The 21,865-nt window shown below is 43.8% G+C and overlaps 1 protein-coding gene across 1 annotated transcript in view; it reads left to right on the top strand.

Moving 5' to 3' along the window:
• The window catches only part of PTPN3 (protein tyrosine phosphatase non-receptor type 3), a 1,427,127-nt gene that overhangs the window by 1,047,483 nt on the left and 357,779 nt on the right, over nt 1–21,865 (top strand). The window contains 1 exon segment of the mRNA XM_040432350.1: nt 20,151–20,297. Coding sequence (XP_040288284.1) covers nt 20,151–20,297 — 147 coding nt within the window.

The following is a 21,865-nucleotide window of genomic DNA, read 5'->3' on the forward strand; positions in this document are numbered from 1 at the left end:
GTGGCTTGGGTGTGGACCCATTCACTTCAATGGGGCCGCAAAAGATGTGGACAGCACTTCGTGTGCTGTCCGCATCCGTTGTTCCGTTCCGTGGCCCCACAAAACAAATAGAACATGTCCTATTCTTGTCTGTTTTGCGGACAAGAATTGGCATTTCTACAATAGGCCGCCCGTTCCGCAAATTGTGGATCCACGGTTTGCTAACCGCAAAAAACGGAACGGTCGTGTGCATGTGGCCTTAGTGTTATTCACTTAAGAAAAAAGACGACTGAGGGGAGATCTAACTACTATGTACAGTGCTGCCCATAATCATTCATACCACTGGCAAATTTTGACTTAAAGTTACTTTTATTCAACCAGCAAGTAATTTTTTGACGGGAAAGGACATAGGTGTCTCTCAAAAGATAATAAGACGATGTACAAGAGGCATTATTGTGGAAAAAAAAAAAACATTTCTCAGCTTTTATTTACATTTGAGCAAAAAATACAAGATGTTCCGTGGAAAATCTCAGAGGACGTGGTCGGAAGCCAAAAGTGACACCTGTGCTGGCCAGGAGGATAGTTAGAGAGGTGAAAAAGAATCCAAGGATCACCACCGAGGCCATCCTTGTGAATCTGGGCTCTGCTGGTGGCAATGTCTCAAGGTAGACAATCCAACGGACACTGCACAATGCAGACCAAAGAGGACGCCAATTCTCCAGATAAGGCAAACAAAATAATAGGCTTTTCTATTGATTATTGAGAAGGGTTTGAATAATTTTGGACTGGAAACTTTTTGCTCAAATGTAAATAAAAGCTGAGAAATGTTTTTTTTCCACAATAATGCCTCTTGTACATTGTCTTATTATCTTTTGGGAGACACCTATGTCATTTCCCATCAAAAAATTACTTGCTGGTTGAATAAAAGTAACAAAGTAAAAATTTGCCAGGGGTATGAATAATTATGGGCAGCACTGTATAAATATATCAGGGGTCAGTACAGAGATCTATCCCATCATCTATTTATCCCCAGGACTGTGACGAGGGGACATCCTCTGCGTCTGGAGGAAACAAGGTTTGTACACAAACATAGAAGAGGATTCTTTACGGTAAGAGCAGTGAGACTATGGAACTCTCTGCCTGAGGAGGTGGTGATGGTGAGTACAATAAAGGAATTCAAGAGGGGCCTGGATGTATTTCTGGAGTGTAATAATATTACAGGCTATAGCTACTAGAGAGGGGTCGTTGATCCAGGGAGATATTCTGATTGCCTGATTGGAGTCGGGAAGGAATTTTTTATTCCCCTAAAGTGGGGAAAATTGGCTTCTACCTCACAGTTTTTTTTTTTTGCCTTCCTCTGGATTAACTTGCAGGATGACACGCCGAACTGGATGGACAAATGTCTTTTTTCGGCCTTATGTACTATGTTACTACTGCAGGGTCGGACTGGCTCACCGGGAAGCCGGTGAAATGCCCGATGGGCCCCTTGCCTGTCTGCTTATACTACAGCCAGAGCCACCAGCAGGGGCAGGGCAGTTACTATACTGTCAGGCGCCTGGCTGTTATCGGGTGCTGGACTGCAGCACTGGCACACATATCATTTTACTTTGGTGAAAGGGACAGCACAATACCTTGCAGCGCTTGTTCCTTTCTCCAAAGTAAACTTTACCGACCCGACATGAGCAGACAGCCCCCCTTCCTCCTCTCTGCAGTGTGATATTCCTTCATGTGTGAGGAGGGGGCGGAGCCAGAGGAGCCGAGGCAGCAGGAGATAATGGAGACGCTGCTCTCTCTGAGTCACTGTGCCTCCAGTATAAAGTTCAGTCCTCTTGTCTCACTGGTCCCACTACTCCACACAGCAGAACTCGGGTAAGTTACTGTGGGAGGGAACTGGGAAGTTAGGAGAGTCCTGAAGCTGCTGCCCCTGCACATCTTGTGTCCCCCTGTTGTTCCAGCCCCTCACAGACCTTTGCCCACCAACTATCTCACCTATACTTTATACAGAGCAAGAAGTTATGTCTCCCAGTGTCCCCCTCTTCCCTCTCATCAGTTGCATTTCACACTTTCCCAGCCCCTCACCCTCACATAATATGTAATGTCTCTGGAGCAGTGGCGTACACACAATCCATGGGGCCCCGGTGCAAAACTGAACCATGGGGACCCCCTCGCCCCCCCCCAACCTCCCTCCACCAGCAGCAGAGTTAGGCTACTTTCACACCTGCGTTAGGTGCGGATCCGTCTGGTATCTGCAGACAGATCCGCACCTATAATGCAAACGCTTGAATCCGTTCAGAACGGATCCGTTTGCATTACCACGAACAAAAAAAAAAAAGATAATGCAAACAGATCCGTTTTGACTTACACTAAAAGTCAATGGGAGGCGGATCCGTTTTCAATTGCACCATATTGTGTCAGTGAAAACGGATCCATCCTCATTGACTTACATTGTGAGTCAGGACGGATCCGTTTGGCTCCGCATAGCCAGGCGGACACCAAAACGAATCTGCACAGACGGATCCGCACCTATAATGCAAATGCTTGTATCCGTTCAGAACACATCCGTTTGGCTGCAAGCAGCGTTTTGGTGTGCGCCTCCGGAGCAGAATGGAGGCTGAACGGAGGCAAACTGATGCATTCAGAGCGAATCCTTATCCATTCAGAATGCATTGGGGCTGAACTAATCCGTTTTGGGCCGCTTGTGAGAGCCTTGAAACAGATCTCACAAGCGGACCCAGAAACGCAGGTGTGAAAGTAGCTTAACTCTGCTATATTTCTGTAGCCTGCAACCTCTGACTGCCCAGTTGGGCTGAAACTGCTACACCCAGCATGTTCTGGCAGTAATAGTAAATGGATATTGGTGCAATTCTGAGCTACTAGTCTATATAATACAATATAATATTATGTATTATATAGACTAGTAGCTCAGAATTGCACAAATATCCATTTACTATTACTGCCAGAACATGTTGGGTGTAGTACTGTAGTTTCAGCCCAACTGGGCAGTCAGAGGTTGCAGGCTACAGAAATATAGCAGAGCTAGTTTTAAAGCCAGCCCCCATCAGACCCTACTCTGAGTCTACTCTGAACTCACTGACCATAAATGTGGGGGCCCCGGTGCAAAACTGAACCATGGGGCCCCCCTCGCCCCCCCCCCCCCCAACCTCCCTCCACCAGATGAAATTTTAGAATTTCACTTTTTTGGCAGATTTTCCATTTTAATCAATTTTTTCCAGTAACAAAACAAGGGTTACCAGCCAAACCTAACTCAATATTTATTGGCCTGTTTCTGTAGTTTACAGAAACACCCCATATTTGGTCATAAACTGCTGTACGGGCACACGGCAGGGCGCAGAAGGAAAGGTGCGCCATGTGGTTTTAGGAGGGCAGATTTCACTGGGATAATTTTAAGTTGCCATGTCACATTTGAAGACCCCCTGATGCACCCCTAGAGTAGAAACTCCAAAAAAGTGACCCCATTTTGGAAACCATGGGGTAAGGTCGAAGTTTTGTTGGTACTATTTTAGGGTACATATGATTTTTGGTTTCTCTATATTACACTTTTTGTGAGTTAAAATAACAAAAAAGAACAGTTTTGACACAGTTTTAATTTTTTGTTATTTACAATGTTCATCTGACAGGTTAGATCTTGTGCTATTTTTTATAGAGCAGGTTGTTATGAAAGCGACAATACCAAATATAATTTGGACTGTCTTATGTAGGGTCTCTTTTTTGCGGGATGAGATGATGGTTTGATTGGTACTATTTTAGGCTGCATATGACTTTTTGTTTGCTTGGTATTACACTTTTTTATGTAAGGTGACAACAAATGGCTTTTTTAAAAGCGTTTTTTTTTTATTATTTTTATTACGGTGTTCACCTGAAGGGTTTGGTCGTGTGATATTTTTATAGAGCAGGTTGTTACGAACATGACAATACATAATAGGTATATTTTATTTATTTATTTAGTTTTTCACAATAAATGCAGTTTTGAAACAAAAAAAAAATCATGTTTCAGTGTCTCCATATTCTGAGTGCCATAGTTTATTTTTATTTTTTAAGTGAGTGTCTAAGGTAGGGTCTCATTGTTTGCGGGGTGAGATGCTAAATTGATTTGCATACAATTTTGGTCCAATAATGTACTGCAGTGCGGGGACCTGATTGGGAAGGGGAGGGCACCCGTAACCTCCACAACCCCTCTACAAGGGGTTAATACACCAGCATTTGTGTTTTCACAGATGCCGGCTTATGCAGCAGGGGCCCGGATGTTAGTGACTGCCGGGTCTGTGCGGCTGATCGGGCGGGCGCAGCTACTGCACCCGCTTGATCAGCCCGCCGTACATGTACAGCGCTGGTCCTTAAGTGATGTCCACCAGCGCCATATATGTACGGCAGGGGTCCTTAAGGGGTTAATAAACTACCAAGTTTATTATTATTGACGCAATCAGGTGGCTAAGGTGACTTATAGGAACAGAGGCTGGCAGCCAGTATTATATTTCCCCAGGGACCCACCTTCTTAAAGTTTCTGCAGGGACCCCCATAATCAATCATCTTGTAGCATCTTGCTGCTGTCTTTTGCGGTGTGGGCAGGTAATATTTGAATGTATCCATAAGATGTGCCCCACAACTAAATTTTATTGGTGGGCCATAGGCATCTCAGTCTAACACTGTGCACCAGTACATCTCACCACTGTAAGAGTTGTTCCTACGCTATTGTTGATCTGTCAGTATAATACAGTATACTGTTATTCTAAAAACAACATATTACCAGCCCAGATATGTTGGGATAATAGGAGAAATGGCACTAAAACATTTGGCATTGTTTATATACCTCCCTTTTTGGGACATATTTATAAAAAATATGTAAAAAACAAAAATTTGAATGTATAATTGTTTCAATAACAACAAGTCATAGCACAGTTTTTATTTTTCTAGACCATTCTTTTTTTCCCAACTTAGTTTTTATTAATTTTCTATTTTTAAATAAACAATAAATAAAAAGTAATCAATGTGGTTCAGAATTTATGGATTTAGAATAAATGAAAGAATAAAGGAACTCAAGCAAGACTTATATTTATGTGAGTGTCCCATGCCGACCAGACTTTCAGGAACTTAGCGGTCAGAAGGGCTGCAGAGTGAGTAACACAAGAGAAGTTAGCATGTGCCCTGGACCAGATAGTTTGCCAAGTCTCCGGGGTGAGTACCCTACTAAGCTATTCCTCCCACGTTCGCATGTATAGATGTTTTAAATCAGCTGGGAAATCAGGGGAAAGCAGAAGCTGATATATGTTAGATACAAGCCCCTTAGTAGAGGGACCACTCTACTATTCGCTCAAATAAGGAGAGGGACGGCACATCCAGGGAACCTAACTCATTCCAACAATAGTGTATAATTCTTTAGAAATAAAAAGCTAGACTTTGCAGAAGGGAGAATTTAACTGAAGATTCGCAAAGGTAGGAGACAATCAGAGAAAGGGTCCTACAAAACAAAATAGCCCCACAGCTATCCACGGTCTAGCCATTTCCGCTCCCGAGCTATTCAGAAGATGTGAGAAAAGAGTTGATAGTCGGTATCTGAGCCTACATTTAAACCATATCTTCCTAGTAAATAACATAGGGCCAAGCAGTACAGACGCTGGTATAGAAGAGGATAGCCCCCAAATTATAGTAGCAAGGTGGATCAGGGCCAGCCACAGCCTCCCAGTCTCAGTCCATCGGTTATAAGAATGGAGTGTAGTCCAAGAGGCGAGGTGTCTCAGGTGCGTAGCAAATTAATATTGAGAAATTCTAGGAAGATCCAATCCTCCACGAGAAGTTGGTGCTATCACAGTGAGTTTGGATAACCTGTGACATTTGTAGTTCCAAACAAAGTTAATGAAGGACCCTGACTGGCACTCAAACAAGTAGAGGAATTTAGGTAGAATTTACATCTCTATTGCCGCTATGCGACCCAGTGGAAAGATATTTAATAGATTGGTTATGTCAAGTATACCAAAAAGTTTTTGGGAGACTGTGGAGCCGGGCTGCAGGTATATTAATTGGCAACACTCCAGTTTTAATGGTGTTGAGTTTATATCCAGAAAGTTTGCAATATTGGTCTAAAACTGTAAAAAAATGTAAATTGGGAAGCCAGATAAAGGGGTGATAATAGGGTGAGTAACACATCATTAGCGAATATCGAGATGGAAAACAATTTATGTCTTATCGGGATAACGTGGATATCAGAATTGTTATATATAAGGGCTGCTAGGGGTTCAATACTGAGATCGTAAATGAATGGAGATAGGATCAAAAGTTTAGGCGAGTGGGCGTGTGGTATTTTGACTAGAGCTTTCAAGGAGCCAAGAAAGGGCCTCTAAAGCAAAATAAGGTGATCAAAAGCCTTTTCTGCATCTAGACTAAGTAGAAGGGCCTCCACCCATCCCCTATTGGCCGTGTAGATGAGGTCACTTACCTTTCTTGTGCTGCTTACCCGTCTGCCTAAAATGGACAAAGCCAACCTGGTCCTTATGAACTAGTTTGTGAGGCCAACAATTCAGTCGGTTCGCCCAAAATTTTGTGATTATATTTAAATCAAAATTTAAGAGACTGATACAAACTGGAACATTCAGAAGGATCCTTTCCGCGTTTAGGGATGACCATTTGAAAGAAAGCATCATCAAATTGGGAATATTGTCACCCTATAAGAAGGTATTAAAAAGGGTAGTAAAAGGTCACTGATGGTCTTATAATAACCATACGGGAAACCTTATGGGCCAGGTCATTTTTCTGCAATAGTGTCTTTCAGTTCCTCAACTGTAATTTCTTGATTTAAGTCAGATAGAGAGGGCTGAGGGCTGATGACATTCTGAGAGGAACCCATCTATAAGCGCATTCCGTTCATTCTCATCACTTGGGAGAGAGGAGGGAATAGAGTATAGGGAAGAGTAATAGGAGCGAAAGAGCCCAGCAATTCGAGATGGGTGATAGTGGAGGGTGCCCTTTTGATCTGCTACTGCATGTGTGGTGGAGGTGACTGAGTGTTCTTTCAGTTGCCTGGCTTGAAGGGTGTGCTGTTTATTACCACATCCTCCACTGTTGTTAAAGAAAGAGATTTGAAATGGTTTATCAAGTCTATAGCTTGTTTTAGTAGATGCTTCGTAGGTTGAGTGGTGAGAGCCTGCTCTACTATGAGTAGGGAGTGTACACAGTCACTATATTGGATTTGTCTGTCCCTTTTGAGTCCAGAGGCAAGAGGAATACAGTTACCACAGAACTTCGCTTTATGAGTCTCCCATAAAATACCAAGTGAGGGCACTGGTGGTGGATTCTCTGTGAAGTAATGCGACAAAGCCTTGTGGAGTTCAGTACATCAGTGCGTTATGTAAGAAATTATTACATATAAATATACACTCACCTAAAGAATTATTAGGAACACCATACTAATACGGTGTTGGACCCCCTTTTGCCTTCAGAACTGCCTTAATTCTACATGGCATTGATTCAACAAGGTGCTGATAGCATTCTTTAGAAATGTTGGCCCATATTGATAGGATAGCATCTTGCAGTTGATGGAGATTTGAGGGATGCACATCCAGGGCACGAAGCTCCCGTTCCACCACATCCCAAAGATGCTCTATTGGGTTGAGATCTGGTGACTGTGGGGGCCATTTTAGTACAGTGAACTCATTGTCATGTTCAAGAAACCAATTTGAAATGATTCGAGCTTTGTGACATGGTGCATTATCCTGCTGGAAGTAGCCATCAGAGGATGGGTACATGGTGGTCATGAAGGGATGGACATGGTCAGAAACAATGCTCAGGTAGCCTGTGGCATTTAAACCATGCCCAATTGGCACTAAGGGGCCTAAAGTGTGCCCAGAAAACATCCCCCACACCATTATACCACCACCACCAGCCTGCACAGTGGTAACAAGGCATGATGGATACATGTTCTCATTCGGACTCCACCATTTGAATGTCTCAACAGAAATCGAGACTCATCAGACCAGGCAACATTTTTCCAGTCTTCAACAGTCCAATTTTGGTGAGCTCTTGCAAATTGTACCCTCTTTTTCCTATTTGTAGTGGAGATGAGTGGTACCCGGTGGGGTCTTCTGCTGTTGTAGCCCATCCGCCTCAAGGTTGTGCGTGTTGTGGCTTCACAAATGCTTTGCTGCATACCTCGGTTGTAACGAGTGGTTATTTCAGTCAACGTTGCTTTTCTATCAGCTTGAATCAGTCGGCCCATTCTCCTCTGACCTCTAGCATCCACAAGGCATTTTCGCCCACAGGACTGCCGCATACTGGATGTTTTTCCCTTTTCACACCATTCTTTGTAAACCCTAGAAATGGTTGTGCGTGAAAATCCCAGTAACTGAGCAGATTGTGAAATACTCAGACCGGCCCGTCTGGCACCAACAACCATGCCACGCTCAAAATTGCTTAAATCACCTTTCTTTCCCATTCTGACATTCAGTTTGGAGTTCAGGAGATTGTCTTGACCAGGACCACACCCCTAAATGCATTGAAGCAACTGCCATGTGATTGGTTGACTAGATAATTGCATTAATGAGAAATAAAACAGGTGTTCCTAATAATTCTTTAGGTGAGTGTATATTATATATAATTTACCCTCTTACTGGGTCTGATTCTTTAAGTTGGGTGTAATAAATGAGACACAATAGTGAAATTATAAAATATCTATATTGTACAGTATGGAAATATTAATATTACCATTATTATTGAGTAGATATATAGAAGTATAGTTGAACAACAAAGAAATATTACAAACAGAGAGACTTTACACGATAATATTTACAATTACTTAGACTACAAAATTACAATGTAAAGATATTTCCAATAAAACAATTTGGTAACTAGGCAACTAAATTCCTTAAAGGGATTTTGTCACCTGGATTTTAATGACAGAGCTTTTAACATCATCATATCAGTCTGCTCGTTTTGTATTAAAATATACTAGTATTACTACCCTAAGTGTTGTAATTTGTCTAGAAAATCGCTTTTATTAATATGGTAATTACCTGAGTAAGGAGCCCAAGGGGCTGTCCCTCTGGCCATTGGAGCCCAGCCTCGCCCCTTCTCCTGGAGCCCAGCACCGCCCCACTGCTAATTTATTCACTCCTCATTGCCTCATTGTATCCTCGGCGCATGCGTGAGATTATGGCTCAGCGAACGCATTCCGTGGATACACATATCAGCGCCTGAAATCGGCCTCACAGAACACACTGCACATGCGCCAGCCGGCAATGAGGAGTGAATAAATTAGCAGTAGGGCGGTGCTGGGCTCCAACGGCCGGAGGGACAGCCCCTTGGGCTCCTTACTCAGGTAATTACCATATTAATAAAAGTGATTTTCTAGACAAATGACAACACTTAGGGTAGTAATACTAGTATATTTTAATACAAAACGAGCAGACTGATATGATGATGTTAAAAGCTCTGTCATTAAAATCCAGATGACAGAATCCCTTTAATCCTTCCAGTATAGAGTAGTTACCATACATGAGTCTTTTTGGGTCTATCCAGTCCCTGTCTTCTCTATGGCCCCTCCAGGTTTCTCTGGTACTTCTCCTTTCATCTGTGTTCTGTTCTTCCCTCTTCTTCCTCTTGTCTCTCTTCCTCATTCCTTTGTTCTTTTGTCCTCTTGTCTTCTTGTGTCCCAAATCCTGGCCTTTTATATGATTAACATATGGCTTGAACACATCTGATTGGTTGCTCTCTATGGTTTTCTAGCAAAATCTGGTTAACTCTTAAAGATTGATAGAAGTAGCTGGGCAACTGCCACACATTCCTTAGGCAGTTGACAATTATTTGCTGCTTTTGATATGTTAATGTGACTTTTTCCAGATGGACAGTACGTGCTCATACTGGCTTTGAGAAGAAACTAATTAGCAGAATTTTGATATAAACCTTAGATACATCAAGAATACTTATAAAATTCATATCTTAAATTTTTTTTCCTAAAAATTACAAAAAAATCGGTATTTCTTACAGTTATTCAAGAGGGACTCAGTTATACGCCAATGTGTCTGATGGAGGGGGTGTGTAGGGAGGTCCTGTCAAGGTAGTCTGAGAATGGTACATTAAAGCCTCCGCCAATCAACTTAACCGCACCACGGAGTGAAGATAACGTAGAAAGTGAGGAATATAGAAATGTTAGCTGTCCAGAGTTTGGAGCATAGACTGTGCATAGCTGTAACTTAGTACCAAAAAGAGTACCTTGTAAAATAAGATACCTCCCCTGACGGTCTGTATCAACCTTGCAGCGGTCAGGTTCTGGAAATCAAAAAAGCAACTCCAACTGTTTTAGTATCAGTGGAGGCCCTAGAGAACCAGTGTTTTGCAAAGTTGAAGGAACCTGAAAACATGAAATGAGTCTCCTGCAAAAAGAATTAGACCTATGAAGTTCTTGTAATGTAATACGTTTCTTAAGGTCCGAGTTAAGGCCCTTAACATTTATAGACATAATCTTAGCCATTATCGATAGGACTGATACTTAGCAAATTATAGAAGCCAGGATAGTTGAGGAAGGGATTCAATCAAAAGGTGACAGGCTGCTCCCACCCCATGCCAGTTTAATAGGCTGCATGCATTGGTAAATACAACATGACAATTGATGTAGAGAGTAGATGAGGGAGGACAAAAGATCAAAACCATACTATTTACTAAATAGGGTATAAAATCTGAGATAACAGGTACTAACAATAAAGGCAAAAATGATTTAAACCTATATTTCTATGGAGCCTGGTTGCTAGAGTGAAACTCAAAAGGTAAAAAATGCAGCCAAATAGTGTTGATTGAATATGGCAAAAAAGACTCCTGGGGAAGAAGTGGCAAAGACCATGGGGGAAACTGAGAACCAGAGTAGCACCTTGCAAGGCTCCATAAAGAAAAGGCGTATGAAAAAACCTTAGAAGAAAGTTAAATTAGCAGTAGGGAAGAAAAAGGAGTGAGATTAGGTAGTTTGTAGTATGGTTAGTAACACAACTTCTAGGAAGACAGTGTTTAGTGTTCAGCTTCAGATGCTCTCAGACATCTCTTGCGAGTGCAGACTGTAGTCCAGGTCAGTGGGATCAGAGGAAGTTTAGAAGGAGTTTCCCAATTGGGTAGAGATGGAGGATGGATGGTCAGGTGTGTGCAAAGCCATCTTCAGCAGACCGCAAGACTGTCATGGTCCCATTTTTTGGTGCTGTCAGGCTGGAGGGGAAGCTCCACCGATAGGGTATCGCATGTTTGCGGAGCAGTAATAAGGCGAGTACCCATAAACAACCATACAAGACTCCCTTTGTCTCATCACAGCGTGCCTGCGAAATGCATTAGCCTTTTCTAGTACGTTTTCAATCAGGAACTATAAACACATTGAAATTACAGATATTTGCCATAGGCCATTTTATTTTTTTTCTCACCACAAGTTTCTTCTTTATCAAAATGTGTTACTAAAATAAAATGGGGAGTTGTAGTCTGTAATATTTACTAGAAGTCTTGAACAGTAATGAAGCATGCAAGTCTGTGGGGAAGATTTATGAAACGAATAACAGCGTGGCTTTCATTTTTAAAGACTTTTTTCTGTGGGGCTAAAGGGGTTATCTGGTTTCTGATATTGATGACTACCCTCAGGATAGCTTATCAATATCAGATCAGCAAGGGTTCACTTAACCTGTAGGATACCAGTGCCATAGATGTACCTTTAAATCCCAGCACCGTACAGCTACAACGTGCTGTTAGGATGGGTGCAAGAGCTGTGTGGGCCCAATCAGCAGCAGAGGTCCGGCACCCCGCAATCACTGATAGCCGAGCCCCTGCTGTATGCGCCGGCATAGGTGAAAGCACAGATGCCGGTGCATTAAACCTCGTTATGCCGAGGTCATCGCTGACCGCGGCACGTGAGCTATCCTTGTCAGGTCCCCATCCCCATCAGGACCCCGCGCTGCGGTGACGGGAACCTGATGGTTGGGAAGGCAGCCCGATGCCTTCCATAGGCATCGTGCTTCCTTCCATGTAAGCCTGTGAGACAGCAGTCTGGGTCTCATAGGCAAGCAGGCTGTAAGTGTATTAGGCCTCTTGCACACGTTCCGCTTACATTCAGGGGCCATCTGTTCCGTTCCGCAAAAAATGAAATGCACACGGACGTCATCCGTATTTTTTGCGGATTTGTTTTTTGAAGACCGCAAAATGCTGAAAAAGCCATACGGTCGTGTGCAAGAGGCCTTACACTGTGTAATATACACTTACAGACAAATCATTACAATACAGATGTATTGTAATGCATTGTAGAGGGAATCAGACCCCCAAAAGTTGAAGTCCCATAGTGGGACAAAAAAAAAGTTAAAAAAATAAAAAGTTTTAAAAATTGTTTTACATAATACATTTTTTTAATTTTCAAGTAAAAAAAAAGTCCTTTTCCCAAAATTAGGATATAAAAAATAGGAAAAAAAGGAAAAGTAGACATACTGTATTCTAGGTATAGGTATTGCAGCGTCCGTATCGACTGGCTCTATAAAAATATTACATGATCCACCCCGTCAGGTGAACGCTGTAAAAAATAAAAACAATGCCAAACAGCCATTTTCTGGTCACCTTGCCTCACAAAAAGTGTAATACCAAGCGATCAAAAAGGTGTATTTACCCCAAAATGGTATCAAGGAAACCATCATCTCATCCCTACCTAAGACAATCGGCACAATTTTTTTTTATGGCTCTCAGAACATGGCTACAGAAAAACAAGATTTTATGCTATTCAGAAATGCTTTCACTGTGTAAAACTTAACAAAAATAAAAATAATAGACATATTAGGTATTGCCACATCCGTAACAACCTGCTCTATAAAAATATCACATGATATACTCTGTCAGGTGAACACTGTAAAAATAAAATAAATAAAAACTATGCCAGAACAGTTATTTTTTGCCATCTCACCGTACAAAATGCATAATATCGAGTGATCAAAAAGTCATATATATCCCAAAATGATACCAATGAAAATGCAAAAAATGAACCCCCACATAAGACAACCACTCAAAAAATAAAAACCAATGGCACCCATAAATCAATCCATCAAAATATGCGCTGCAAAATCCATATGGCGCTCCTTGCTTTCCTGCCATGTGACCCCTGCCATGTGACTCCACAGCAGTTTATCAGCACATATGGGGTGTTGCCATATTCAGAAGAAAATGGGTAACAAATTATGCAGTGCTTTTTCTCCTGTTACCCCTTCTGAAAATGAAAAATTTGGGGCTAAAGCAACATTTTATTGGAAGAAATTAAACTTTTCATTTTCCCAGCCAAGTGTTTCCAAATTTCATAAAATGCCTGTGGGGTCAAAGTGCCCTTTAATATATTCTTTGAGGGTTGTAGTTTCACTTTTTGAGGGTTTCCTCTCTAGGGGTACATCAGGGTCTCTTCAAATACAAAATAGTACCCAAAAACCATTTTAGCAAAATCTGCCTCCAAAAACCATATGGTGCTCCTTTCCTTTTGACCACTGCCATGTGCCCCGGCAGCAGTTTACTACCACATATGGGGTATTTATGTAAACTGCAGAATCAGAGTAATGTATATTGAGGTTTATTTTGCTTTTAACTCTTGGTGTGTTGCAAGAAAAAATTCTAATAAAATCTACCAAAAAAATGAACTATTGAAATTTCACCTCCATTTTCCTTTAATTCTTGTGGAACACCTCAAGAGTTAACAAAGTTTGTAACATCAGTTTTGAATAATTTGAGGTGTATTTTCCAAAATGGGGTAATTTATATTTGGTTTCCATTACGTAAACCCCTCAAAATCACCTTATAACTTTCTAAAAACATTTAATCACATTTACAAAATTATGCTAACATAAAGTAGACACATGGAAAATGTAAAGTAATTCAAGAGGAGCTTGGATGTATTTCTGGAGTGTAATAATATTTCAGGTTATAGTTATTACAGATGGGTTGTTGATCCAGGGAGTTATTCTGATTCCCTTACGTCCTACCAGCAGCACAGATGGGGTTAACTGCCCCTGTGGACTGGTAGGACTGGCGGAATTTTAATGAGCCCAAAGAACCAATAAACGATCTTCAGCTCCCTGAAAGGGAGGAGATCACCCCCCAGCCCACCATGTTTTTTTCTGTCCTTTGGACAGGTGGACTGGGTGCTGGTGGGCCCCCATATGGTCTTGTCTCACCACCTCCTGGTGTTTGTAGGTGTTATGACCTGTTTATTCTTTCTATTTACAGAATTATGGCTTTCCCTAAGGAATCTTCGGATCAGCGGAAGTCTGGGGCCAAGAGGAAGCATTTGGCTTGTTACGAGTGTAACACACCTTTAGACGACAGCTGTCCTTACTCCAGGTGTGAGAGTTGTCGCACGGCATCCACGGAGCCCACGATGCAAGAAATGTTCCAGTGGACAAAGACCTACGTGGATGATTCCATTAAGGGAGTGGTGCGTCTGCTTAATGAGAGGCTACCAGGATCCTCTCAGACTCCCATGGAAGTGGTCGCACCGGTCGAGAGACCTACCCCCTGTTCTGTGGGGTCTTCTTCTGAGGAAGAAGAACTAACTTCTTGCTTTTTTCCTCCAGAGAAAACGCAGAAGTTGCTGAAGTCCATCAGGTCGAGGGACCAGGATGTTGACATGGGGGAGTCCTCCGATCCCGCCGGACGGACACAGCGTGTCTTTAGAGCGGATGAGACCCTCCTCTCTGTAATGCGTACAGAGTGGAGAAAGCCTGAAAAGGGCCCAGTCCTCACTAGGAAATTTAGGCTTATGTATCCGATGGCTAAACCCTTGGTGGAATCGTAGGGTTCCATTCCCAAGGTGGACATGGCTATAGCCAAGTTGTCCAGACGCACTCTAGTCCCTGCAGACGATGGGTCTAGTCTGCAGGACCCTCTAGACCGGAGGGCATAGTGCACCCTCAGAAGGGGTTACGCGGCGACCGCTGCCTCCGCATCACCTTCAATCGCGGCCACTGAAGTAGCCTCCTTTTTACGCACCAAACTTAACCTGATCCAGACGGACGTGGACCAGAGCGTTTCGAGAGATGAAATCCTGGCAGCCTTCAAGTCAGCCAATCTGGCTATGGATTTCCTGGTCGATTCCACCGTGTCGCTCCCTCTCAGGGAGCTGAAGAGTGCTTAGGGGCTCCTTTTTTTCCTTAACTAGGATAGCCCCTTCTATTGCGCCTATTGCCTTTATTTTAGGCCTTAGTGCGGCGATTTTTTTCCCTAGGATACCTTGGGGGGGATATCCCCTCCCCTCTTCTTTCGTCCGGTTACGGTGTCCCTTTCTATCCATCGCCACATGTGTGCGGCGCCATGGGCGCCGCCATCTTCCAGAAGTGACGCGCACCTAGGTGCGCTACGTCACTTCCGGTTTTTCGTATCGATGCGGTGAGGTTTCTAAACCTCACCGCTCTATTTAATTTATCTCCTTATGGACATCCTGGATTCCAGGATTGAATGGGGGAGACACATAGGGTTAAGCTGAGCCAGTATAGGCTCTGTTACCTCTCTGGGCTGGTCTTAATTGAGGGCCCCGCCCAATGGGCGGGGCTTTCTCCTTTTAAGCGCCCAGAGCCTGTCATTCAGTGCTCTGGTTGCATCGCTTTCAAAAGCTAGCTCCAGAGTTCCCTGTGCCTTGATATATTCATAGTGATATCGCTTGGCTTGGGTTGGTTTTTCTTCTTCCACCCAGATGCAGCTGAAGCTGGCCGCCAAAACTATGGCCCTAGTTTCAGCTGCCCGCAGACCACTTTGGCTGAAGCCTTGGATCGCGGACAACGCGTCCAAGTTCAATCTTTGTGGGCTCCCCTTCGAACTGGATAGGCTGTTCGGGTCCGAATTGGACAGGATAATGGAGGGACTCTCCGACAAGAAGGGGAAGAGTCTCCCCCAGCAGCCCTATCGGGGACGCCCCAGACAAGACAAGAAAGGCAGAGGTCGTCCAGGGCAGCAGGCTAGGCGCAGAGATTGGGGGGGGGCCGTCTCGTAAATATCCGAGACGCTCCCGCAAACCCACCAGGGAGGCAAAACCCTTCTGACTACGGGCCTCCTCGAGGCTCTTGGATAAGCCCTGCTGCCCCTGCAGTATCTCCTCTAGATTTTCCCGTTCCCCTCCCCCAGATTCCCGTGGGGGGCCGTCTCTCCCATTTCAAAAACCCTTGGGCCCATTTGATCGCAGACCCCTGGGTTCAGGACATAATTTCTGCCGGGTACCGGGTAGATCTTGTCTCCCTCCCCCCAGAGAGATTCATCGCTACGCGAAATTTCGGGTCTGCCAAACAGAGGATCCTAGAAACTTATATTCAGGATTATATCTCCAAGGGAGCCCTAGAGGAGGTGCCGGCAGGGGAGAGAGGCCTAGGGATTTATTCTCCAGTGTTCCTGGTTCCCAAGAAGACGGGAGATCTCCGGATGATCATCGATTTAAGATTCCTCAATCGATTTGTAAGGAAAACCAGGTTTCGTATGGAAGCCATAAGATCAGTCAGCCATATCCTCAACCCTGGGGACGTCATGGCTACTCTGGACCTCAAGGATGCGTATCTTCACATCCCGATCCATTCCGCTTCACGGAAATTCCTCAGGATCGCGGTCCAGATGTCAGGGGTTCGCAGGCACTTTCAGTTCACCGCGCTTCCCTTCGGAATCTCTTCTGCCCCCCTTATCTTCACCAAGGTGGTGGTGTCGGTGGTGGCAGCTTTGAGACTTCAAGGACTGACTATTATTCCTTATCTGGACGATTGGCTCTTCATAGCCTCTTCAGTTCCGGTTCTTACCCACCATCTTCAGATCGCAATCTCCTTTCTCCTCCGCCTGGGCTGGATTATCAACTGGCAGAAGTCGAATGTGAGCCCATCGACTTCAATCCATTATTTAGGATTCGTGGTCGACTCTGTGGAGATGTCCCTCTGGTTGACTCTGGAAAGGAGAGCGCGGATTCAGGACCTAGCAAAAGTCCTTTTTGTCCCTCGTCGAGTCTCTATCCGGACTCTCATGAAGATGCTGGGGCTCATGTCAGCGGCTGCGGACGCAGTCCCTTGGGCACTATGGCACCTCCGTCCTCTTCAGTCGGAGGTCTTACACTTATGGAACGGCAGCCCTGCGGGGCTAGATTCCCTGTGCTCCCTGTCCGGTCAAACCCGGAATTCCCTCAGATGGTGGTTTCAGCTACCAGCAGGGAAGTCTATGACCCAACCAGCTAAGGTCATATTGACTACAGACGCGTCCCTTGTAGGCTGGGGCGCTCACCTGGACGGATCTCCAGTACAGGGATCTTGGTCTCCTCTGGAGCGGCGTCTTTCTTCCAATCTTCGCGAAATGCGAGCTATCCGGCTAGCCCTCCTTCACTTCGCCCCTCAGATCCGGGGCAAAGCAGTGAAAGTCCAGTCAGACAATATGACTGCGGTTCTCTATATAAACAAGCAGGGAGGCACAAGATCATTGCCCCTTCTTTCAGAGATCGGGGTAATTCTTCGGTGGGCAGAGACGAACCTTTCCCATCTATCTGCCACTCATATTCGAGGTTCCCTCAATATGATAGCGGACCGCTTAAGTCGAGGATTACCGACTATGGAGTGGTCCCTGCATCCGGAGATCTTCAGGCAGTTAGTTCACAGATGGGGTATGCCAGAGGTGGACCTTATGGCAACCAGGTTCAACGCCAAGGTGCTGAGGTTCTGTTCCCTGTACAGGGAAGACAACCCCCTGGCGATAGACGCTCTGTCAATACCATGGAGGTTCAGGCTGGCTTACATCTTCCCTCCGTTTTCCATGATACCGAGGGTATTGACGAAAATCCGTCAGGATCAGGCCTCGGTAATAGCCATCATACCGTTCTGGCCCAGGAGATCCTGGTTTACCCAGTTCATTCAGATGAGTCGGGGACAATACTGGAGACTCCCCCCGGAGCAGACCCTGGTGTCGTGGGACACTCACCTCTGCCCAGATCTGCACAGGTTCAACCTGACAGCCTGGAGGTTGACCAGTCCCTTCCCAATATAGAAGGGCTTTCCGAGTCGGTCCTGAGAACTTTGTCGCATTCCAGAGCAGAGTCTACAAAGAAGGCCTACTCCAGGATCATGAGAATCTTCATATCATGGTGTGATTCCAAACAAGTGGCGTCTGCAGATCCGCCCCTTCCTGCGATACTACAGTTCCTTCAAGATGGATTAGATAGGGGTCTTTCTCCAGCTACCTTGAAGGTGCAGATTTGTGCCATCTCGGCCTGCCTCAACAGGCCACATTCTCGGGACCCACTCAACAAACGCTTCCTGAAGGGAGCTGAAAGACTAAAGTCTACTATACTGAAACCTATCCCCCAGTGGGATCTTTCAGTAGTGCTCAGGGGGCTAGCATCTCCCCCCTTCGAGCCCTTGGAGGAGGTGGAATTCAAATTCCTGACTTTAAAGATGTTTTTTCTTCTGGCTGTAGCTTCAGCCAAAAGAATCTCTGAATTGCAGGCTTTCTCTGCAATCCACCCGTATATTGTCTTCCTACCAAACAGAGTACTCCTGAAGTTTTTACCTCACTTCAGGCCTAAGGTGCCTACCTTCCAAAATATCAACCAGGTAATCTCTTTACCAGTTTTATTTTCAGCCTCCTCCTCTGATATTCCAGCAAGAGACCCGCTGGATATTTCAAGATGCCTCCAGGTCTATGTGGATAGATCCAGAGAGTTCAGGATAGATGAGAATCTCCTTATCCTCTTTGCCGGTAAGTCTAAAGGCCGTAAAGCGTCTAAAGCCACCATTAGTCGCTGGATCAAGGAGGCCATTAGGGAAGCTTTCGTCTCCCAATCCCTAGATCCTCCGGAGTTTGTGAGAGCCCATTCTACTAGGGCTGTCTCCACCTCCGCTGCGGAGAGAAGACTTCTCCCCTTAGAGTTGATCTGTAAGGCGGCCTCCTGGAGCTCTGAGTCAACCTTCATCTCCCATTATAGGATAGATGCTAGGATGGCAGAGTTTTTGGCTTTTGGGCAGACAGTTCTTAGTTCTGCCAGGCATGAGAACCCTCCCTAGGGGATTCTTCTTGCTATCTCCCCATCTGTGCTGCTGGTAGGACGTAAGGGAATCGTTAATTTCTAACGATAATTTGTTTTCCCTTAGTCCTAACAGCAGCACACAAATATCCCACCCTAAATACATTATGCTTGTTAAAAACACGGTGGGCTGGGGGGTGATCTCCTCCCTTTCAGGGAGCTGAAGATCGTTTATTGGTTCTTTGGGCTCATTAAAATTCCGCCGGTCCTACCAGTCCACAGGGGCAGTTAACCCCATCTGTGCTGCTGTTAGGACTAAGGGAAAACAAATTATCGTTAGAAATTAACGATTGCCTGATTGGAGTTGGGAAGGAATTTTTCTTCCCCTAAAGTGAGGAAAATTGGCTTCTAACTTACACAGTGTTTTGCTTTCCATTAGATCAACTTGCAGGATGACAGGCTGAACTAGATGGACAGATGTATTTTTTCAGCCTTATAAACTATGTTACTATGTTACTAATAACTATTTTGTGAGGTATCACTATCTGCCATAAAGCAGAGAATTTCATATTTATAAAATAGTGAATTTTTCCATATTTTCTCAAATTTTTAGATTTTTTTAAATAATAAAAGGTAAAACATATTGACTCAAATTTATCACTAACATGAAGTACAATGTATCACGAGAAAACAATCTCAGAATGGCTTTGATAAGAAAAACCGTTCCAAAGTTATTACCACATAAAATGACATGTCAGATTTGCAAAAATTGGCCTGGGATTTAAGGGGAAAAGTGGCTCGGTACTGAAGGGATTAAATAGGATGGAGGAGTTTGGAATTATACTTCAGCCTGCTGCAATGTCGATGGCGAGCAGGTAAACAGTGAAGAGAAGGCAGCGCTTATACAAGTGTTCCGCTCGCTTCAACCAGCTGATCGTCAGACCCCTGGGAGTCAGAACTTCTACAATCTAATATTGATGACCTACCCTGAGGATACGTCATCATATTAGAACCTGGACAACTTTAACACTCTCCCTTTATCTCTTTGTTGCTTTCCATTGTAAGCGCATTTATGGAAAACATTAGAGTATAGAGGAATTATGATTGGTTGCTATGGGGAACATATCCAGTTCTTTTCTGCATTACATTTCATATATGAGGGTCTGTACTTTTTAACTAAAGTTTAATGTTTTTTCTTTTGCAGATGGAAATTCCAAAATCAAATATTGTAAACAGATATATTGCCACCCAAGGCCCTCTTCCTCATACTTGTGCACATTTCTGGCAGATGGTTTGGAACAACAGATTAACACTTATCATCATGTTAACAACATTAACAGAACGAGGAAGGGTAGGGCTTTATTTCAATGTTGTAAAAAAGTATTTTTATTAACCCCTTTAATGACCAACCTGTTTTGGGCCTTACTGAACAAGCGTTTTATTTTTATTTTTTCATCGTCACCTTCCAAGAGCTATACCGTTTTATTTTTCCCTCCATGTATGAGGGTTTTTTTGCAGGAAAAATTGTAGTTTTAATGGTCCCGTTTTTGGCTACACATAACTTTCTGAATTAACTTTTATTAACTTTCTGGGAGGGAGATGGGGAAAAAACATAAATACTGCCACTGAGTTTTTACATTATACTTTTTGCAGCATTCATTTTATGCATAAATAACATGATATCTTTATTCTCTGTGTCAGTACAATTACAGTGATACCAAATACATATAGTTTTTTTAGTGCAATAAAACCCTTGTGCAAGAAAATCTTTTTGCATTGCGCATCCCAAGACCCATAACTTTTTTTTATTTTTCTTTCTGTGGAGTTGTGTGAGGGCTTTATTTTTGCAGGATGTAAGCAGGACTCGTAGTTTTTATTCGTATCATTTTGGGGTAAATAACACTTTTTGATCACTTGCTATTAAAGGGGTTATCCGAGACTAAAAAATTTCGCCCATATGCCCGGGCCCCTCAAACTGAATTTACTTACCTGGCTCCATGCGCTGCTTCTGGTCCCCACACTGCCGCAGCTGCTTTCCCCCGTGTGCGGATGAAAATATTCTGTGTCGGGGAGGGGAGCAGCCAATGGCAGGTGGTGACGGGGACAAGCCTCCCTAGCGTCACCCGTAGATTCAGTGTGAGGGGCCAGGGCATATGGGGGGGACTTTTTTTTGCCTCGGATAACCCCTTTGAGTTCTTTGTTGGCAACTAAGTAAAATTAGCAATTCTGCCTTTTTTTTTTTTTTTTTTTTTTATGGCCTTCATCGTAGGGGATAATTTACATATTTGTTTACTGCATGTCGTTATGGACACGGCAATACAAAAATGATTTTATTTTTGCAATTTTTTCATTGAAAAGCGTTTTTAATTGGAACTTTTTGAATTTAATTTTTCTTTTACTTTTTTTAACCAGTTAATAGTCCCACAAGGGCACTATAACAGGCAAACTTTTGAGTGCTTCTAAAATACAATGCACTATTCCTATAGTGCATTGAATTTTAATGTCAGTGCTATAATGACATTGAACAGCAGGCTGCGCCAGAGAGGCGCAGCCTGCTCGAGAACACTCAAGGCAGGCTTGGGGCCTATACCAGGTCCCAACTTGCATATATACACCTCGACATCCCGCAATCTCATTTGCAGGGTACCGAAGAGATACAGAGGGAGTCCGCTCTTTCTGTCACCGCTTACATGCAGCGGGCACCATTGCCCCTGGCATGTAAGGAGTTAAACAGCCCGGATCTGTGCTCCTGTTGGTCTTGTGAGAGCTGAGCCCCCACTCTCCGCTGCACAGCGGTCCGGCCTAAAAAAGAGCTGTAAAAAGGCATATGGGTGGTCACTAAGGGGTTAAGAAACATCATTTTTATAAATCAGTACACAGCCCAAGAATAGTGGTGAATAAACAGATATATTACTTATT

Source organism: Bufo bufo, chromosome 5 (assembly GCF_905171765.1).
Source record: "Bufo bufo chromosome 5, aBufBuf1.1, whole genome shotgun sequence".
NCBI classification, from domain to species: Eukaryota; Metazoa; Chordata; class Amphibia; order Anura; family Bufonidae; genus Bufo; species Bufo bufo.